The sequence below is a fragment of the Capra hircus genome, chromosome 15 (genome assembly GCF_001704415.2).
Source record: "Capra hircus breed San Clemente chromosome 15, ASM170441v1, whole genome shotgun sequence".
NCBI lineage: Eukaryota > Metazoa > Chordata > Mammalia > Artiodactyla > Bovidae > Capra > Capra hircus.
Genome location: NC_030822.1, coordinates 51,282,050 through 51,301,390, shown reverse-complemented (window position 1 = coordinate 51,301,390; position 19,341 = coordinate 51,282,050). Strand labels below are relative to the sequence as shown.

General features: G+C 38.3%; 1 protein-coding gene across 5 annotated transcripts in view; it reads left to right on the top strand.

Annotated features, from left to right (window-relative positions):
• The window catches only part of ARHGEF12 (Rho guanine nucleotide exchange factor 12), a 174,474-nt gene that overhangs the window by 150,760 nt on the left and 4,373 nt on the right, over positions 1-19,341 (top strand). For all 5 annotated transcript variants that reach the window (XM_018059650.1, XM_018059649.1, XM_018059647.1 and 2 more), the window contains 14 exons: positions 182-267; positions 3,062-3,187; positions 4,786-4,900; positions 6,205-6,305; positions 8,135-8,212; positions 9,327-9,402; positions 9,907-10,074; positions 11,577-11,664; positions 12,296-12,382; positions 12,507-12,583; positions 12,880-13,113; positions 15,291-15,761; positions 16,945-17,261; positions 18,386-18,455. In XM_018059650.1, coding sequence (XP_017915139.1) covers positions 182-267; positions 3,062-3,187; positions 4,786-4,900; positions 6,205-6,305; positions 8,135-8,212; positions 9,327-9,402; positions 9,907-10,074; positions 11,577-11,664; positions 12,296-12,382; positions 12,507-12,583; positions 12,880-13,113; positions 15,291-15,761; positions 16,945-17,261; positions 18,386-18,455 — 2,094 coding nt within the window. The remainder of the gene's footprint in view (positions 1-181; positions 268-3,061; positions 3,188-4,785; positions 4,901-6,204; positions 6,306-8,134; positions 8,213-9,326; positions 9,403-9,906; positions 10,075-11,576; positions 11,665-12,295; positions 12,383-12,506; positions 12,584-12,879; positions 13,114-15,290; positions 15,762-16,944; positions 17,262-18,385; positions 18,456-19,341) is intronic.

Here is a 19,341-nt window from a genome sequence, read left to right as displayed (position 1 = left end):
TGCATTGCAGGCAGATTCCTGCATTGCAGGCAGATTCTTTACTGACTAAACTATGATGGAAGAAGCTATACTACTCTGAAAATCCTTTGTTTTTAAAATTTAGATTCATGATACTACCAGTATCTCAGCCTGAAATGAATGTATGCTTAATTTTTTTTCATTGTTTTTTTCCCCACCTTAGTTGGATTGAATGAGCAAATGAAGGCTATTCGGAAGAGGAATGAGACCTCTGTTATTGATCAGATTGGGGAAGATTTGCTGATCTGGGTAAGGACATCAGCGATTTCGTTTAAAGATTTTCATAGGCATTTGATCAGATTTAAGGTTAAACTGCTAACCTTCCCAAGTATGCAAACTCATTCTTTAATGTAAAGATAAAAAGGGTCCAAGTGCGTATTCTTAATTAGTCTTCTAATAAGTGCCTATTCAACTGCATGCTCTTTTCTTATCAAATTAAAGATAGTAGTTCTTTGTGTTTTAAAGAATGTAGAGTAAAATGGACCTTGATAAAAATAATTTAACTGATGTGGAATTTTAATTGTCTTTTGTTGTCAAAATCTCAGAAATGTACTGTAAAACACTGGACAATTACAGATTGAGAGCTACCATCACAAAAGCAGAAAAGTAAAAATTACTTAACCTTATTTACAGTATAAGGAAAGAGAGTTCAGAGACAATGGTAGCTGCTTGGCAGATTGCATTTATCTTTCTGGTGACTCTTTGTCAGCATATACTCACTGTTCTAGGTGCTGGGGATACAGTGGCAGCCAGAACACATAAAGCTCCTGCCCTTGTGGAACTTATAATCAGTAGGGGGAAAAGAATAGTCATTATTTCAAGTGTGACTAGTGTTACAAAAAGGGGAGAATACAGGTTATTTTGGAAATAGATAGCAGGGACACCTAAACTGGAGCATACAGAAAATCTTCCTACAGGAAAGTGGGTTTGATTTAGATGCTTAAAGAAAGTCCTATAGTTAAGCCTATGAGTGCTTTACATGAGTAAAACATGTGATGTGGTTCCCAAAATTTTAACACTGGTTGAACAGGAACTGTTTAGATATGCCAACAGATATTAATTTCAGTATGTAGACTGCTTGAGGAAATGCCAAAAGATTTTGGTAATTTTACAATGATAACTTTTACTGGAAAGTTGACCAAAACAATCTTCATCTTACTCTCTTCACTGATGGTGAGAACATGACTCAGAATCTACTAATCTATTAATAGATCTCTTCTTAATGATTAGCCACTTGACATGTAAAACAGGATCAGGAAATCCTAGTCCAGTCTCCTTGCGTTTACTGAACTTTCCAGAGCATTTTCTCCTTAGACCCATGCTGGCATTATTGTTCTTAAGGAGACTTAACTTCCTTGAAAATTCAACTTATTCTGTGGCTACTCTGTGATCGTGTGACTCATTTTGTTTCTTGATCTCTGAGTTCTGTGGGCTTGGCAGCACACTACCAAACTTGAAATAGAAAATTTGTAGTATGACATAGCGTAGCATCAATTTTCTTCTCCATTTGGATTAAAAAGTTGTGAGTCATATGGACTTAAGATACCAATCTTGATTCTGAAGCAGTTTAATTTACATCTCATATAAATAATGTTTAATACCAAGTGTCAAGTGAGATTCATCATTAATAAAGTACAAAAGTACAGTTGGTCCTCTTATAATAGCCCTTTGGACTATATAAATATTACATGTGAAATAAAGATACCTCTTAAAAGTGGGACAGAAAATTTATTTTAGAGCATGTAAAAAGAATTGTATTCTTGACCAGTGTGTTTTGCCTGTAAGAGACTGAGAAAAAGCAAAATGGACTAACCAGTTTGGTTAGTTGCTGCTAGGTACAGAGGGTTAATTTAGGGCAAAGCATTGGCCAGAAATATTAAAAGCAGAAATCGTGAATAGGTGTCTAGATTTATTTTATCTTTTAAAAGTAGTTTTGGAGAGTATTTTTCCATTATTGGCCCCATGAGATCACCTTATATGTACTTTTGCTACTAGTAAAACCACTGTAAAAACTGCTTGAGGCTGGGGCGTTATTTTCTTTTGTAAACCCAGCTGCTGTTAATAATTGCCTGGTACCTAGATTGACTAAAATACCAAAAATTCTGCCAGTCTCATCTCTAAATATGTTGAATGTCATATTTAAAATAAAAATACAGCATTGGAGCAACCTATTAAAACATCACTTTGTATGCTTCATAGTTGAAGAGGAAAGTACTGAGCGTTTACCTACAAATGCCCTGTGCTGTGCTGTGCTTAGTTACTCAATCATGTCCGACTCTGCGACCCCATGGACTGTAGCCCACTAGGCTCCTCTGTCCGTGGGGATTCTCCAGGCCAGAACACTGGAGTGGGTTGCTATCCTCTTCTCCAGGGGGAATCTTCCTAACTTAGGGGGTCAAACCTGCATCTCTTAACATCTCCTGCATTGGCAGGTGGGTTCTTTACCAGTAGCACCACCCGGAAAGCCAGTAAAAAGTATAATTTTTAGTGAAAGAGGTTCATAGGCTCATGAATCTTCCCTAAGAGAAATTTAAGGGATGGAGCTCCACCTTCTGCGTAGGTGAAGCAGAGGTGATTAATTTTATTGTGACCCAGAGAAGTTATGACCTGCCCTGGATTTCATAAGTAAGAAAGTAAGCTCGAATCCCAAGGATTTTCTTCCTACAGCAGTAAGACAGTAATTTTTGTGAAGGTGTCAGATTCTAAGAAAATCAAATTTTAATCTCAGTCTTTAAGCATTTTGTGTCTCATATTCCCTAGGTGTCAACCTTTCTGTCAGATTTAGAAGTGGGATAGACTGAAAAGGTAGTAAGTTGTGGGAAGCTATGAACAAGAAAATACTAGACAATGATCAAAAAAGATCTGGATACATCAGAGTCAGAAGTGTTTTAGTGGAGAATCCTTGATAATCCACATTAAATATGTAGATTTCTGCTGCTTCTGACTGGGATATTGGAAGGATTGTGGCTGTCTCTCATTTTGCCTAGCCTTGTATAAGCTCAGTATCCCGTTCTCTATTGTGTTCTTTGTGTTCTTGGCACAGTTCAGTGGACCCGGGGAGGAAAAGTTGAAACATGCTGCTGCCACCTTTTGCAGTAACCAACCCTTTGCCCTGGAAATGATCAAGTCTCGCCAGAAAAAGGATTCTCGATTCCAGACTTTTGTGCAAGTGAGTTGAGTGAGTCATATAACCAAAAAAAAAAAAAAAGGGCAATTTTTTTTGGGATCAATTATGGAATGAACCAGGGGGATTCTAAGACTAAAATTTTGCATAAGGGTTATATCTATGTTTACATTTTTAAAGCCATACATAATCTCTTAAATTACTGGAGGATATAAAGGTGATACTGTAATGGTGAATTACAAAGAATACATAATGGGATTAAAATATTTGACATAGAAGTTCACATTGCCTTGGAGATATTGGCAGGAAATGGCCATGCACACTATTGAAATAATACTGTCAAAACATGAGAAGGGCCTTATAGCCAGCCCAGAGAAGAGTCAAACAGCAGTCATGCTTACTGGGCTTTATATTGGTATAGATTACCATCAGTAAACTAGAGCCCACGGGCCATATCCAGCCTCTTCCCTGTTTTTGTAGTTTTATTGGAACACAGTTTATTTTGTATTGCTGTAGACAAATCACCACAAATGTTGCAACTTGATGCAGATGTATCATGTCACAGTTTTGTAGTTTAAGAGTACAAATACTGTTTATCTGTGTCCTTTCTTCATCGCTTCATCAGGCTGAAGTCGGTGTATCACTTGCAGCTGCAGTTCTCATCTGGGACTCTTTTAAGCTCACTAGTTGTCAGCAGAATTCATTTCCTTGTAAATGTATAATCGAGAACCCTGTCTTCTTGCTGTTGTTGGCTAGCAACTGCTCTGGGCTCCTAGCAAGTGCCCAAATCTCTTTGCTACATAGCCCCTGTAGGCAGTTTATAAGATGTGTTCTTCCCTTCCAGGCCAGTAGGAACGTGTCTCTCTGATGGAGCTTGCTTTTAAAGACTCCTCTGATTAAGTCAGCCTCACCTAGAACAATCTCCTTTTTGATTGACTTAGAGTTAACTGATAGTCACCTAATCACAGAAGCCATCATATTGATAGGTTCTGTCCACACTCAAGGGCAGGGCGTGGGTTATAGAGATTGTACACCGGAAAATTGGAATCTTGGAGGCCTTCTTAGAACTCTCCTGCACAGAGCCAGGTTCATTCCTTTAGGTATTGTCTCTGGCTGCTTTTGTGTTAAAACAGCGGAATGGAATAGTTGTGACAGACTCTGATGACATTCAAAGCCATGTTGGTATATTATTGAGAAGTTTGCAGACCTCTGTTACAGCTGAGCTGATATATCTATATTTATGATCTACTGTACCTACTTGGAGTGGCAGATATCAGATTAACTGATTGATTAGCTTTTGGTAGGAAAGTCAATCATTGGAAAACATAACTAGATTTTCTTAGTATGTAAAGATAAAACTTCTTTCACAAGAAAGTAATTCTTAGAGATGATTATGGTGTTCTCAATCCTTGCTTAAACAGATAGCACAGAGCCATGTGCTGAGTGATAAAGGCTACGTTATATGATTAAAGGAGAAAACAGAAGTGGAGTGTGCCAGTGACATGTCCTGGCAGGTTTTAAGTCTTGGTTTAATAACCAGAACTGTGATGCTGAAGACATTTGTATGATGAATATATGGTGCGTATTAGGTAATTATAGTCCTAATAAGAATTACAGATTCACTTATTTGCCTTTAATTTTAGGATGCTGAGAGTAATCCACTGTGTCGTCGTCTGCAGCTTAAGGATATCATTCCCACTCAAATGCAGAGGCTTACTAAGTACCCTCTTCTCTTGGACAATATTGCCAAATACACAGGTACAATATTCTCACTGAAATTAAAGAGCTTAAGAACAACAACAACAAAAACACATTTTGCTGAATAATCTCTCACAGCATCCTGGTGTCTGGCACTTTGAATTTCCAAGTAGTATGGCAAAATATTCTAGCAAGATTCCAGTTGTCTTCAGGCTGTTTGATTTAATGTGCTCCATTAGTAGCTCAAGCACAGGGTTTAAGCAATCTATGGATCATGGTTAAATCTGGCTCACACATACTTTTGTAAGTAAAATTTTATTGGAACATAAATCAGCAAGTCATGCTCACTTGTTGAAATATTATCTCTTGACTACTTTTGCTGTACAACAACAGGGTTAAATAGTTGTGGCAAAGACCATTTGGCCTATAAAATATACAGAAAAAGTTTACCAATACTTCCTCTAGCGTGGATCATATTTCCTTTGGTGAAGGCCTATACCAGGTTGAAGAGATGTTTTGTAACTATGGACATGTACTTTCATTAAGTCCAATCAGTGTATTATCACTCCAACTCTTTTTTTTTAAATATGAAGTGAATCTGAGTTTCTCAATTGAGCTTTAGGTTCTTATACTTACTTAGTTCTCAATACTTCTGTGCAATTTAAATGCCTATTTGTTATGCCTGGGAATTTGAAAATATTCATACACATTAATTTTTGTACTTTAATATATTTATTCAGTATAATTGAACTATTGTTTAGAGGATTATAATTTCAAGTATTCTGATTTGGTATACCAAAACATAACTTCAACACAATCTCAATACATTTTGGTGAATTTCATCTTCTTTTAATGATAACAAGTATTGTAAGTTATTTTCTTTCTTTAATCCCAAATTTAAAGGAACTTATTTTGGAGCTATTTTTAATTATTTTATCACTCAAAAATGTTGCCTAACTAGTCAGCTGTACATAATCTTGTAGGCTGTGCACTTTGAAATTGCAAGGAGAAAGGAGTCTCGTTTATATAAGCTTACAATGTGGATGAAACCCGCTTCTTGGGGTGGGCTTGATACTTGATATAAAGCATCACTCCTCACATTTGATTTCGTTTTAAAAATTAGTGTTTATGCTTAAAGACTGTGATAAGAAGTCTTACCTGTCCCAAGACTACCTAAATTGAGATTCTGCTGTAGGTTTTTTATCCTGGTATAAAAATATTCAGGGTCTTAGTATGCTTTCATACTGTTGAAATAAAGTGCTGTCTCCTTTATATATATATATATATATATATATATATATATATGCTTATATTCTTTTCTGATTTCCTCCATTTTACATTTTGGATTTTTTCGCCATTTTTAGAGTGGCCACCAGAAAGGGAGAAGGTGAAGAAAGCTGCAGATCACTGTCGTCAGATCTTAAATTATGTGAACCAGGCTGTTAAGGAGGCAGAGAACAAGCAGGTAAGAAGGAAAAAGCAAGAAGACACAGGTTGACAATGAGAATAAGAATGTTAAATTAGTTTTACCCAGAGCCTGTTCAGTAACCCTTGTAGCTGTTATTACATAATTGAAGGGCGGAACCCGGGTTACCTGTTCATGTAGTAGGTGGGTCCAGAGCAGTTTGTGGTTGGATGTCAGAGTTGTATTTGGCTCTTGAGCATCTCTAGCTGCTTGTTTGCTCATTCATTCAGTCTGTTGGTAAAACTTTGGAAAAATAGGAACTTTGTTGTTTGTAATGTAAACTGTTGTAACCCTAGAGGGAAAATTAGAAATTTATATCTAAATTTACAGAACACATATTCACATGTTCATCTTTTGATCCAGCATTCTCTTCTTACTGATCTACCCAAGAGAAATGAAGATATATGCCCATAGACTTCTACCGGAATGTTTGTAACATAAACCAAAAGTAGTATAGTCATAAGCTAAAGTGATACCAGCAATAATGGGTGAATCTCACAAACATTATTCTGAGTGAAAGAAACTGGACACAAAAGAGTACACATACATATATTCTGTTTAGTGAACTTATAAGACCTAGCTAAACTAATTTACAGTGGGAAAAAATCAGGGAAGTGGTTTGTCACTGAAGATGTGGGGACAGATCTTAGCTAGGAAGAAGTATGAGAGGGCCTTCTGAAGTGATGGCCATATTTCATATCTTGATAGGAGTTTGATTGCATAAGTATATGCATTGGTAAAAGCTCATGGAAAGGTACACTTAAAATGTGTACGTTTCGCTGTATGTAAATTTTACTTTGAAAAAAAAACTGTAAACAAATATTGAACTCCCGTTAATGATATTGAGCTCTTGTTAGCTCTGTTAATGATAAAATGTTTAAAGTGTGCTTATATCTGTAGCTTATTTTGAAATACATCCAAAATATCAAATGGATTGATGAACAGATAGAGGGGTGAGTAGATGGACAGATATGTGATAAAACAGATAGAGCAGATGTTAATTGTGGAATGTAGATGAGTATATGGGCATTTACTATATACATGCTGACCTTTCTATTCAAAAATATTTTATAATCTTGGGAAAAATGCATGTACCCTTTAATCCAACCATTCTTCCTCTGAAAGTGGATCCTAATATACATGTCCATTAGTAAGATGTAATTCAACTAGTTTTTTCACAAAGTTGAATACCACACAGCCACTGAAAAAATGAGCCCACTCTCCATTTGCTAATGGAACCATCACCAAGATATATTGATATGATGCACACACAGAAATGTGTATATGACTGTATTGTTATTTTTGAATAAGTGATACACATATGAAAATATTATGTTACCATATATTTCTTTTAAAAAGGGTATACTACACACAGCATGCAGAGAGGCAAGCTAACTTATATCCATATGTGTTATTTTTTGCTTAGAATTTTCCTCATAGGCTACCCAAGAAATGGGTGATTACTTCTTAAGAGAAAACTTGGGGTGGGGAAAGTGTGGACAAGCATAGAGGGAGACTTACTGTTTTTTGTGTGCCTTATATTACTTTCTGAATTTTCTACCATGTACGTGATTTGCTATTTAGAAAGTAAATACAAGCTAGATAGAGGCCAGAGAGTTTGAAAAAAAGATTGGAAGCGCTGAAGAGGTGGAAGGAAAACCAGGAGAGGGTAGTGTCACCACAGCGGAAAGAAGGGAGTGTTTTAAGAAAGAGTGAGTTGTTGCAGAGCGCTCAGTAAGTGCAGGGGGAGTGTCTGCATTCGGTTAAGAAACAGGGAAGTCATTGATCTCCAAAGGAGTAACCTTAGCTCCGTCCTCTCTGATTTTCAGCGCTTGGAAGATTATCAGCGTCGCCTTGATACCTCTAATCTGAAGTTGTCAGAATACCCAAATGTTGAAGAGCTCAGGGTAAGAGATGGTCCAATCATTACTTAAAAAATAAAATTTACTGAAGACCTGGCAGATGATTAACATCCCAGTGGGAACATACATGATCTGAAGGAGTTCTTACATCATAGATTGTCTATACTAAGGATTGTTTTCTTCCTTTTAAGTGTCTTGGTCTGTGTGTAAAGACTGCTTTAGTCTTTCATCAGAGGAGTGTTTTGTGTGAAACTAACTTTTTGTGACAAGAATTTGTAGGAGACTAAGGAACATTCCTTAATGTTAAATTTAATTTTATTGTACTCTACAGTTTGAGTAAGACTAGGGCTGTTTACTGTTGGAACCTTCCAGATGTTTTAGTTAAGTAATACAATTATTTTTCTATGAAGCTCTTCCAAAGCATTAAAGTTGAAACCGTTACTGGAATGATAGTAAAATATTTATGAATTGCTATTTCTAGTACATGGAGTTTTTGTATTAATTAACTTCTGTGGATTTTAAGTCTTCCTTGTACTGTTTCACTGGTTCTTTTGGCAGATTTATTTGGTGACTATTAAAATAGACTTTTATGTCCTACATAACAGCTTATCAAAACACATGCTGATATGCTGAGCTTCCTTCCGGAAGACTTCCAGAGACTTGAGATTTTTCTAGAGCTGCTTATACTAAAAGATAATTCTCTCAAGTTATTGATATTTAGAGCAAGCCTGAGTACTTCCTAGACTTCTGTGAATGCTGTCCTTAGAGCTTTTTTTGGAACGAGAGCCTAGAGCTTGGAGACTTCATATGCATAAGCCATGATCTAGTTAGTTATGCATAGAAAAAAATAAGGAAAGGGGTTGAGACTCTAGGGACTGAATGTTTGCTTCATTTTTATTAGCTGTTGTCATCTGTTTAGAGTGAGATTGGGAAGATTTTACTCTTGGGTGTTTTTCTACAAGATGCATTTTCCTTTTTAGAATATTTTATGTAGCTTACTTTAACTGGATTTTTATTCTATTCTCAATAGCTTACAGATATCAATAATAGTGAATGTAAGTGATGCCTTTTATATTAGGAATTTCTTGAAAGGAGACACTATGGAATATCATCTAAGTGCTTGGAAATAATTTATATATAATTCTCCTTATTTTGGCAGAATTTGGATTTAACAAAAAGGAAGATGATTCATGAAGGCCCATTGGTTTGGAAGGTGAATAGAGATAAAACTATTGGTAGGTGTACTGTCTGCCAATTTGGGGGAGAGCAGAGAAAGAGAAAGAATAGGAAAGTTTCCTTATGCCAAAGAGAAAAGACATCCACTCACATTTTTCAGTTACAGCAGTTAGCAGTGGTACTTTGTGTTATTTATACATTTACAGAAAATCTGCTTATGTTATTTTTTTACATGTGAAATGTGTTACATATTTACTTAGGAGTGAAGCAGAAAATTTTGTCGTTATCCAGTCCTGTCTCCATCTTTGTATGCTGATCAGGCAAAGCTTCTTTTAAACTTCTCTATCTCAAACTATCTGTGGTGAAGAACCATTGTTTTTTTATTTGTTGTGATACTTTAAAACGAATTATTAAAAATGAAATTAAAAAACACAATAGCAAGTCAATTTTTAATATTTACTAGATTCACCAGAAATCAGTTTTCTATGTCAAATTGTTATAATATTTATAAAGCACCTCTCAGTTTCTATACTAATCACCTTTTCCTGCATTTTTATTTTTAGATCTATATACATTGCTGCTGGAAGATATTCTTGTATTGTTACAGAAGCAGGATGATAGGCTGGTATTAAGGTGTCACAGTAAGATTCTGGCATCTACAGCTGACAGCAAACACACATTTAGCCCTGTCATCAAGTTGAATACGGTGTTGGTTCGACAAGTGGCAACAGGCGAGTATGTCCGCTGAGTGACACTAATCTCCAGGTGCATCATGACATTGCATAAGACACTCAGTGTTGTCTGAGTTGCACAGCTGACGTGGAGTTCTGCTCCTTTTATATTCTTAAACAGATAAAGTGAAATGCATTTACCGCCTAGAATGTGAATTACGAGTTTATATCCCAAAATTATTTAGGATGCTTTGATTCTCTGAATAATTTTTCTCATTTAAAATTTTTCTGCATATTACTCTGATCTTTATTTCATGTTCAAATCAGTGAAGATGGTGAATTGGAGCTAATGCCATTGAAAAGGCTTTCATTATTTTGTTAGTTTCTTTAAAAACTTCAAGAGTTTATTTGGGCAAAAATTTATTTGGATTAGGCAGCATCTAATATAGCAGACAGACTTATTTTTTTAGATTATTTTTATTTATTTTTTTTGAGAAGATAAAATATTTATTTATTTATTTTAAATTATGAAAGTATGATAACACCTTTACCAGAGACTTGGAAAATACAAAACAAAGTTACATATGGTTCCACCATATATTATGATTATTTTTGTTAATAGATAAGGGTTTTAGTTGGAGTTTCATTATCAAACTCTGAAAAATTAATAGATGAACAGACAGAAAAGTAGAAGGATACAGCAGACTGGAAAAGCACTATGACCCAGTTCAACATAATTACGATTTATATAATTTGCACACAACAACAGGATAGAAATTCTATTCAAGTTCCCACAGACTGTAAACCAGGAAATATTGGAGCATATCCAAAGACATATAACTGGGTGTAAAATATATGGTCTAAAGATACTGAATCATACAGAGCCTGTTTTCTTATCACTGTAGCATTATGTTAGAAATCAATATCAGAAGATATTTGAAAATAATGCTCATATTCTCAAGTGCACTGTGACATTTACCAAAAGAAATATTGAATTTAGCCATTGACAGGGCTTTCCTCTTCTGATATGGTGGGGAAAAAGCAAAACCAGGAGAAGTGGGTATGGTTTAGGTTTTTAAAAAATCACTTTAAGTTAGAAAGTTATACATTAACAGTGCTAATAAAGAAGATCCCTTTTTAAAATTCTTAATTCCATGGTGCTAAGATACATTTATGACCTCATTTCATCAACACCTACTGAATATTACCAACTAGCCATTTAGCAAAAGGGCAATGTGGAATAAATGCAAAAATAATGTTTAGTTCAATAATTTAGATAATAGATACTTTTTTGTTTTTAATAAATTACTGTGGAATTAGTGTTAGCTTTTATAATCTTTATCTTATTAAAGTATAATATATATATAGTGTAAGATAAAGTAATTTGCAGAATTTTCAAGTTGTATTTGATGAGTTTTTACTAAGTGAATGAGTGTCTACAGAGTGATCATGTGTAACCTTTACTTAGATTAAGATGCACAATAGTACCAGCACACTAGAAACATCTTTTGCAGCCTCTGTGGGTCATATCATTAGAGTAAATTTGTCTTGTTTTTTTTCAGATAACAAAGCTTTATTCGTCATCTCCATGTCTGATAATGGAGCCCAAATTTATGAACTGGTGGCACAGACAGTTTCTGAAAAGACTGTGTATGTACTGGACATAGCTACCTTGCTCTATTGTGTCTTATCATTCTGAATATAATATTCCACAATCTTAACCTTGCTTTTGTAATAGGACTTTGAAAACCAAAAACTGAATGGAAACAGATACTTCCTCTGTATTCTCTGAGAGGTGTTCTTTCAAGAACTTGTTCTTCTAGGTAGATGTCTCTTACTTGGGCTTCCCAGGTGGCGCTGGTGGTAAAGAACCCACCTACCAATGCAGGAGTTGTAAGAGATAAAGGTTTGATCCCTGCGTGAGGGAGATCCCCTGGAGAAGGGCATGGCAGCCCACTCCAGTATTCTTGTCTCTTACTTGGAAAAGTATCTTTTCTAAAGAAAAAATTCTACAAGTGTCAAGTGAAGTTTTTTTAATGGGTAGTGTATCCATAATGTTGTTAGGTTTTTCTTTAAAGTATAGAGTTTTTATTATCTCTACTTAACAGTATGTCTCCAAAATAAAGATAACCTCTGGCAGAAATAGGGTTTTTTGTTGGTTGGTTTGGTTTGGTTTCTGGTATAGTTCGTTGTTTTTATTTCTGCTGTCTGAGTATATTTAAAATGTGTTTCGTTTTCCTTTCCCTGCTGTGTGTATTTTGTGCTGTTTTCAAATGTGCAGCTGGCAGGACCTAATATGTCGGATGGCCGCATCCGTGAAGGAGCAGTCCACAAAGCCGATCCCACTGCCCCAGCCGCCGCCGTGCGAGTGAGTGTGCCTCTGCTCCTGAGTGGCATCCGAAAAACGATGGATGAGTCTTAACATTTTGTTGCAGTGATCTTTAGGCACCTTGTGAGACTAAAAGGTTATTTATTTATTTTCTCTTCTGTAGAGGAGACAATGATGAAGAACCTCCAAAATTAAAAGTGGAGCATCATGACATTTCAGTCACTGGTCTGCAGAGTCCAGGTAAGCTGTTTTGCAAAGTTAACCTGGAAGAAAGTAGTCTACATGTTAGTTAATAAAATGTGAAGAGACTCTTAACTGCTTTGGTTTATGCAGGTTCTGGCATCTGCTGTTCACTTTAACAGACTTAGCTCATGCATCTTCTCTGTGCCATCATAATGCCACACTAAGTGCATGCGTTTTACTTCGTGGACAATCTCTGTAGCTCATGCGGTTATTTTTTTCCAAATATTTTTCTGGGTGCTTCACATTAAAAGTTTTGCTAAGATGTATTCTGCTTTCTCTGTTCCATTGAACAGACAGAGATTTGGGATTAGAGTCTCCTTTAATGTCATCAAAACCTCAGTCTCATTCGCTGGGTACCTCTGGGAAGTCGGAAGTAGATGACCTCTTTGTGGCTGAGAGACAGTTTGCAAAGGAGCAGCATGCAGACGGGACACTAAAGGAAGTTGGAGTGAATTATCAAATCATAATCCCAGATCCACACTTGCCTGTCTCAGAAGAACGGTGGGCACTGGATGCACTAAGGAATTGTAAGTTCTATTCATACATTAACACAGACAGACTTATTAAACACCAGAGTTCTATAATGTCTTATGCAACCATTTAGGGAGAGTCAAGAAAGTATAAACTATGAATTTTCCCTTCAAGAATCTTACAGTCTAGTTTGGAAGATGACAGAAAACTTTCCCCTACCTTCTTAAGTAGATAAGCTTTATAGGTATGTCAGAATTGATCTGGTTTGAGTGACCAGGGAAGGGAGGCATTAGAAAACAAGAGGGCTGTGATTACTGCCTTGAAGAATGGGTAAGACTCAAAATAGGTATTTATTAATAGGAGAATAAATAGAAGTCATTCAGATAAGAAGAATGGTAGGACCAACAGCAAAAAGGCTAAACCTCTGAGGGTGTTCAGAGCGCAGTGGGTAGGGCAGCTGGCCTGCGTGGGAGACCACGCAAGGTAAAGGAGTTGTGGGGCAAGGTTAGAAAGCTGGGGGACACTTTGTGGAGCCCAGCTGTTGTGGACCCTGAAGACTAGATTGAAGGGCGGCACCCCACAGGGTTCTGAGGACTGTTTCAAGCTACAGATAATTCTTCTGTTTTTCTTGTGGATACTGTAGTGTTCTTCACCACAGCCCATTCTTCTCACACACACGCACACACATGCACACACGTGCATGACTGGATGCCCCTTGCCACTCTCTTAGCGATCCCCCCACCTTTCCAGCCTGGTTGAGAACCACTGGTACAGACAGGAGTGCATCACATGTCTCAGGTGTACCGGAGGAAGGGAAAAAGGCTGCTGCAGAGAAAGAAACATTTGAAGTTTTTAAGCTGGAGTATATATATGTATTAGTAATGAAAAAGAATACTCTGGCCGAGAGCTGCAGAGGGATTTGAATGGAAAGAGGATTGGTGTGGTCTGGGCTTGAGGCTAAATGGGTTTGGACTAGAATGGTGGAATGATGTTAGAGAAATAAAAATGAAGTGAGGAACCAACAAATACTTAAAACAGTTGACTTCTTTGGATGTGAGGACAAAGGAAAGGGAATATTGAGAGATAATTTTAGTTTTCTTGTCAGAAATAAAAATTAGAAAGGACTGCCACTGCCCACTGCGACACTTTATTTTCTCCTCCTTTCCTTTGCCATAGATTGTGGGCTCAATTTTAAAACATGTTGAGATGTAAGTAATGAATGGCAAGCCATTTAAGAGGAAGGATGAGCAGGAGGTTAGAATTTTAAGACGGGAATTTTGGAGGAGGTTGGGGAAAAAGATGGCTCTGAGTGTCAAAGCCATATGAATTCATAGCATCTCTCAGGGAGTGACTGCAGAACAGAGAGACAGAGGGTCAAAGACCCAAACCCATGTGGAGACTTTATTTAAAGGGAAGACAGAAATCAAGGTAGTTGAAAGTAGGGAATTGATCCAGTCATTTAAGACTTTATTCTAGACTCATTGAGTTATAATGATTTCTGATGGTTTCACTAACAGTGCTCCACTGACCCTCTCATTGAGTGGCCTCACATCATACACTGGCCCATTTAAAATTAAATTGGTTCTGTTTTTAGTAACCTAAGGAAGCTGTGTTACTTAGGTCATTTTTAAAAACGAATAAATATTTCCTTATCCTTTGAAATTATGCATGGTACCAAACATTGGAATTAAATTTACAGGCCAGCTTTGTTTTCTTTGTCACCATTTAAGGAGATTCTTTGGGTTATTATAGATGATAAAATAAATGTTCTGTGTCTCTAATAAAATTAGAAAAAATGCCTATGTAAATAGTGTGGGCTTCTGGAAAAAGCAGAACTTTTAGATTCTTTTGTTTAGGTTAATACAGCTTTTCTACATCCCTTTAAGAAGTACCTTGGGGGTGGTATTCCAGTTATATGGAAGAAAAAGAGGAGGCAGGCATGGTATTGGTTATGTAACAGTTTTAAATAGGAGAATAATAGGAAAATCTCCATTGAGAATTCTTCAGTTTTTTGTGTTTTTTTTGTCTGATTTAATCTTAAATTTTCTCTAGATGGTGTTTTATTTCATTTTTCAAACCAAACAAAAAATGATTGTGTGAAATTAATGTTTTCTATTGTATGTTAGTAAAAAGGTACTGGCTTTAAGAGAGAAATTATAATTCCTCTAATTTAATTCTGTCTGTCTGAGGTTATGTGAATGCATGTGTTCTCCCCACTTCCTAAATCTTCTAGTGGGTTTGTTGAAGCAGCTGCTGGTACACCAGCTGGGCTTGACTGAGAAGAGCACTCAGGAAGACTGGCCACATTTTCCAAGATGCAGGACAGCCTCTCTGGGGGTGCAGGCAGACAGTGGAACCCAGAACCCTGAAAATATTAAGGCCTGTCATCCTGTTGAAGCACAGATGCCCTTTAGAACTGGAACTGGTGACATTTCAACTTGTTACAGTCCACGGACTTCAACTGAATCTTCTGCTCCACGGGATTCAGTAGTACTGGCATTCCAAGAGAGCCAGGCAAGTGACATTTTAGTAATGGACCACATGATTATGACCCCAGAGATGCCTCCCTCAGAGCCAGAAGGGGGTCTTGATGAGAGTGGAGAGCACTTTTTTGATGCCCGTGAAGCACATAGTGATGATAATCCATCAGAAGGTGATGGAGCAGTTAAAAAGGAAGAGAAGGATGTTAATTTGCGCATCTCAGGCAAGTTCCTTTCACATTTAAACTTTGATTTCGATCGTCGTTATTTGTCCTATGTGCTGAAATCGATGTTGCTTGGATATCCAAGCGTTATCTCATGCGTGTGTCTGTGTGTCTCTGTATAGTGTCTGTTCTTTCATGCGGTAAATACTGTCTCTACTCTATGGTGGACCCCATCCTAGGTCCCGGGAGATGTAACAGTGAATAAAACACAGAAAAATCCACTTTTCTCATGAAGCTTCACCACCACTTGGGGAAAGAGTAACAGTAAATAAGTTACCAAATAAATAGATGTCAGATAGTAAGGATGATACAGAAAAATAAGTCATACTGAGGGGCGCAGACAGTAAGGATAACGGACAGGGTGGTCAGGGAAGAAGGCCTCTCATGAGGTAGCACTTGAGCAGAGACCCAGGGGAAGGGAAGGGAAGGAAGACGCTGTGTGGGTGTCCAGGAGTAGAGTGTTCCAACAGAGGAGGTGAGTACACAGTCTGCAAGGCCAGAGCAGGCATTCTGTGGTTAAAGAGCACAGGCTGTGGGAGGAAATGGTGAGAGATGAGGCCAGGTAGGTATTTGACAGGGAAAGTGGTCATAAGATCATATAGGGACTTGGTAGTTTTCAGCTTTTAACTTGTAAAATGCTAGCAAACATGAAGTTATTCCGGAATTACCAGGAATGTTTGCTAAGTGTAGCTTTAATCTGAAGTAAGAAAATTCTGATGTCCTGAAAATGTAACTTGTAATTTGGAACTTAACGGCCTTTCCCCCTCTTTAATAGCTTTGAAGCTATTTCAGATGTTAAAGAATCCTCTGGCAATGCAGGAGACCCCAGTTCGATTCCTGAGTCAGAAAGCTCTGCTAGAGAAGAGATAGGCTACCCACTCCAGTATTCTTGGGCTTCTCTAGTGGCTCAGCTGGTAAAGAATTTGCCTGCAATTCGGGCCACCTAGGTTCGATCCCTGGGTTTGGAAGACTCCCTGGAGAAGGAAAAGGCTACCCACTCCAGTATTCTGACCTGGAGAATTTTATGGACTGTATAGTTCATGGGGTTGCAATGAGTCAGACACGACTGAGTGACTTTCACTTTTCAATAGCTTTTAAAGGTGTCAGCACATTACCCCACATTATTTTCCGATGTGTTGGAGGTGGTACTAACCTCTTTAACGTGTCCTGTCTCTGTCTGTAGGAACCTATCTGATCCTTGATGGCTATGACCCGGTGCAGGAGAGCTCCACAGACGACGAGGTTGCTTCCTCGTTCCCCCTTCAGCCCGGGGCAGGCATCCCCTCTCTGGACTCTGGACACCAGCAGCAGCCTTCTCCCCAGAATGCTCATTCTGACGGGGCTGTTTCACCACTCACCTCAGAATTCCTGATCCAGCAGCGCTGGGGAACTATGGAGGATTCCTGTTTTGAGATCCAGAGTCCCTCTGCTTGTGCTGATTCACAAAGCCAGATCATGGAGTACATTCGTAAAATAGAGGCTGACCTTGAACACTTAAAGGTACCTCGGACTTCATCCTTAGGAGTCGGATATAAGAAACACATTTAACAGAGAGGAAGTGTAGAATGATCGGCATGCTGATGTCAGTAACCTCGCTGAGGGTCTAGGTTTGTGTGTTGTCTCTGACCATTGTCTGTGAGTAGACCTGGATGAAAAACTAAGGTCAGCATTGTTTTACCTGGTTACACATCACAAGAACAGAAAAAGTTGTACTCTATAAACTGTGTGTGTATGGCTTTCAAAGTTTAAGGACCTGAATACATTTGGGATGATTGGCTGACCTCCATGAGAAAATGTGAGCAATAAGCTGAGATAGGTGGAGTTTGTGTAGTTAGGAATCTAGGCTGGGAAATGCCTTAACTTGCTGTCACCTTTTAATTATCTGTGAATTGTAGCGTGATGTTGATAGTTTCCCAGATGCTGTGACAGAGAGACATTGTCTCCAGTGGCTCCAGTGGTAATCTAAAGACCTGCCTATGAGTAGGGGTTCTGTAAATGGGCAATTAAAGATGTCACTGTGTGAGCCATCACTGCAGAACTGACCTGTGTGGTCCTTTCTGACAACAGGACTCTGTAAGTTTGCCATCCGTAGGCATAGGTACCAGAGCCAGATGTTTTGTCATGACATTACTTAGTAGAGGTTTTGGGGGCAGAGTTCAGAGTGTTCTTAGTCTCTTAGCTAAAGATTGGTCTCCCTTAGTTTTTCTTTCACCTTCCTGTGATAGGTTTCCATTCCTTTGTAGGGTTACATATAGGGATGTCCTGCGGCTGGTAAGATTCTCAGAGGCCATCGAGGGCACATTGGCTCTAACTTAGTTCATGCCACATATGGGATCATTTTCAGGGTGACTCCAGGGCAGGAGGGAATAATCACTTCTAATAGTTGCTCTCTCCTCTACTTTCTTCTGCATGGAAACATTTTAAGGTATTCACTCAAGGGAGAAGCAGGTAAAAAGAAATGAAATTTACTTCTTTTTTTTCCCATTAACAAAAATTTTAAGGATGTTAATGTTAAATTTGACAGCTTAGACCTGTAATATACAAAAGCCTTCGTTCCTATTTTCAAAATAAAGGTTTTTTTTTAATGATGTTTGAATGAAAAACCTGTGGGTTTTATTTTACAGAAGGTGGAGGAAAGTTACACCATTCTTTGCCAAAGGCTGGCTGGATCAGCCCTCACAGACAAGCACTCAGGTGTGTGAATGCTGTGGGTTTCTGACTCAAGAATCATCCTGCCTGAACAGTCCATTGAATGAAATGATTTATGAAAGTGAAAACCTTGTGAGATTCTATTTCATCTCTTGTCTCTAAAAAAAAAAAAAAAAAAGACACCTGTTTCCGAACATCATGCATCAAGCAGAGGCCACCGTCTGCTGACTCGGCTCTTCCTCTCGAAGAAGAGCTGCAGTTGTCAGTCCCCACGGCACCCGCGTTCTGTCTTTCTTCCCATTTGCAAAAGCAAAAGGCAGAGCTGCAGCGAGGGGAGTAAACCGAGGCCGCGTAGCGGTGGAAGCAGGCCCTGCTCGGGTACTGCTGTGCTTTCCTGTCTCCCGGGGACCACAGATGGTTCCCGTGTTCAGTGCAGCAGTGTGTACTCACTTGCCTTCATTCTTTTGAATGAGGCTATTCCGATCCAGAAACAAAGATGTTAACAAGGTCCACAGGTTTCACCTGGTAGCTCAGAGGTTAAAGCGTCTGCCTGCAATGCGGCAGACCCGGGTTCGATCCCTGGGTTGGGAAGATTCCCCTGGAGAAGGAAATGGCAACCCACTCCAATATTCTTGCCTGGAGAATCCCATGGACGGAGGAGCCTGGTGGGCTGCAGTCCACCGGGTCGCAAAGAGTCGGACACGACTGAGCGACTTCACTTCCCTTCCCTTCACTTCACTTCACAGATTTTAAATGTACTCTCTGTGTTAATTGTATTTTTATTTAAATTCATGTGTGTATTTTTGGCTGCGCTGGGTCTTCATTGCTGCGAGGGCTTTTCTGTAGGTGCTGTGAGCGGAGGCCACTCTCTAGTTGCAGCTCATGGGCTTCTCACTGTGGTGCCTTCTCGCGTTGCAGAGCATGGCTGCTG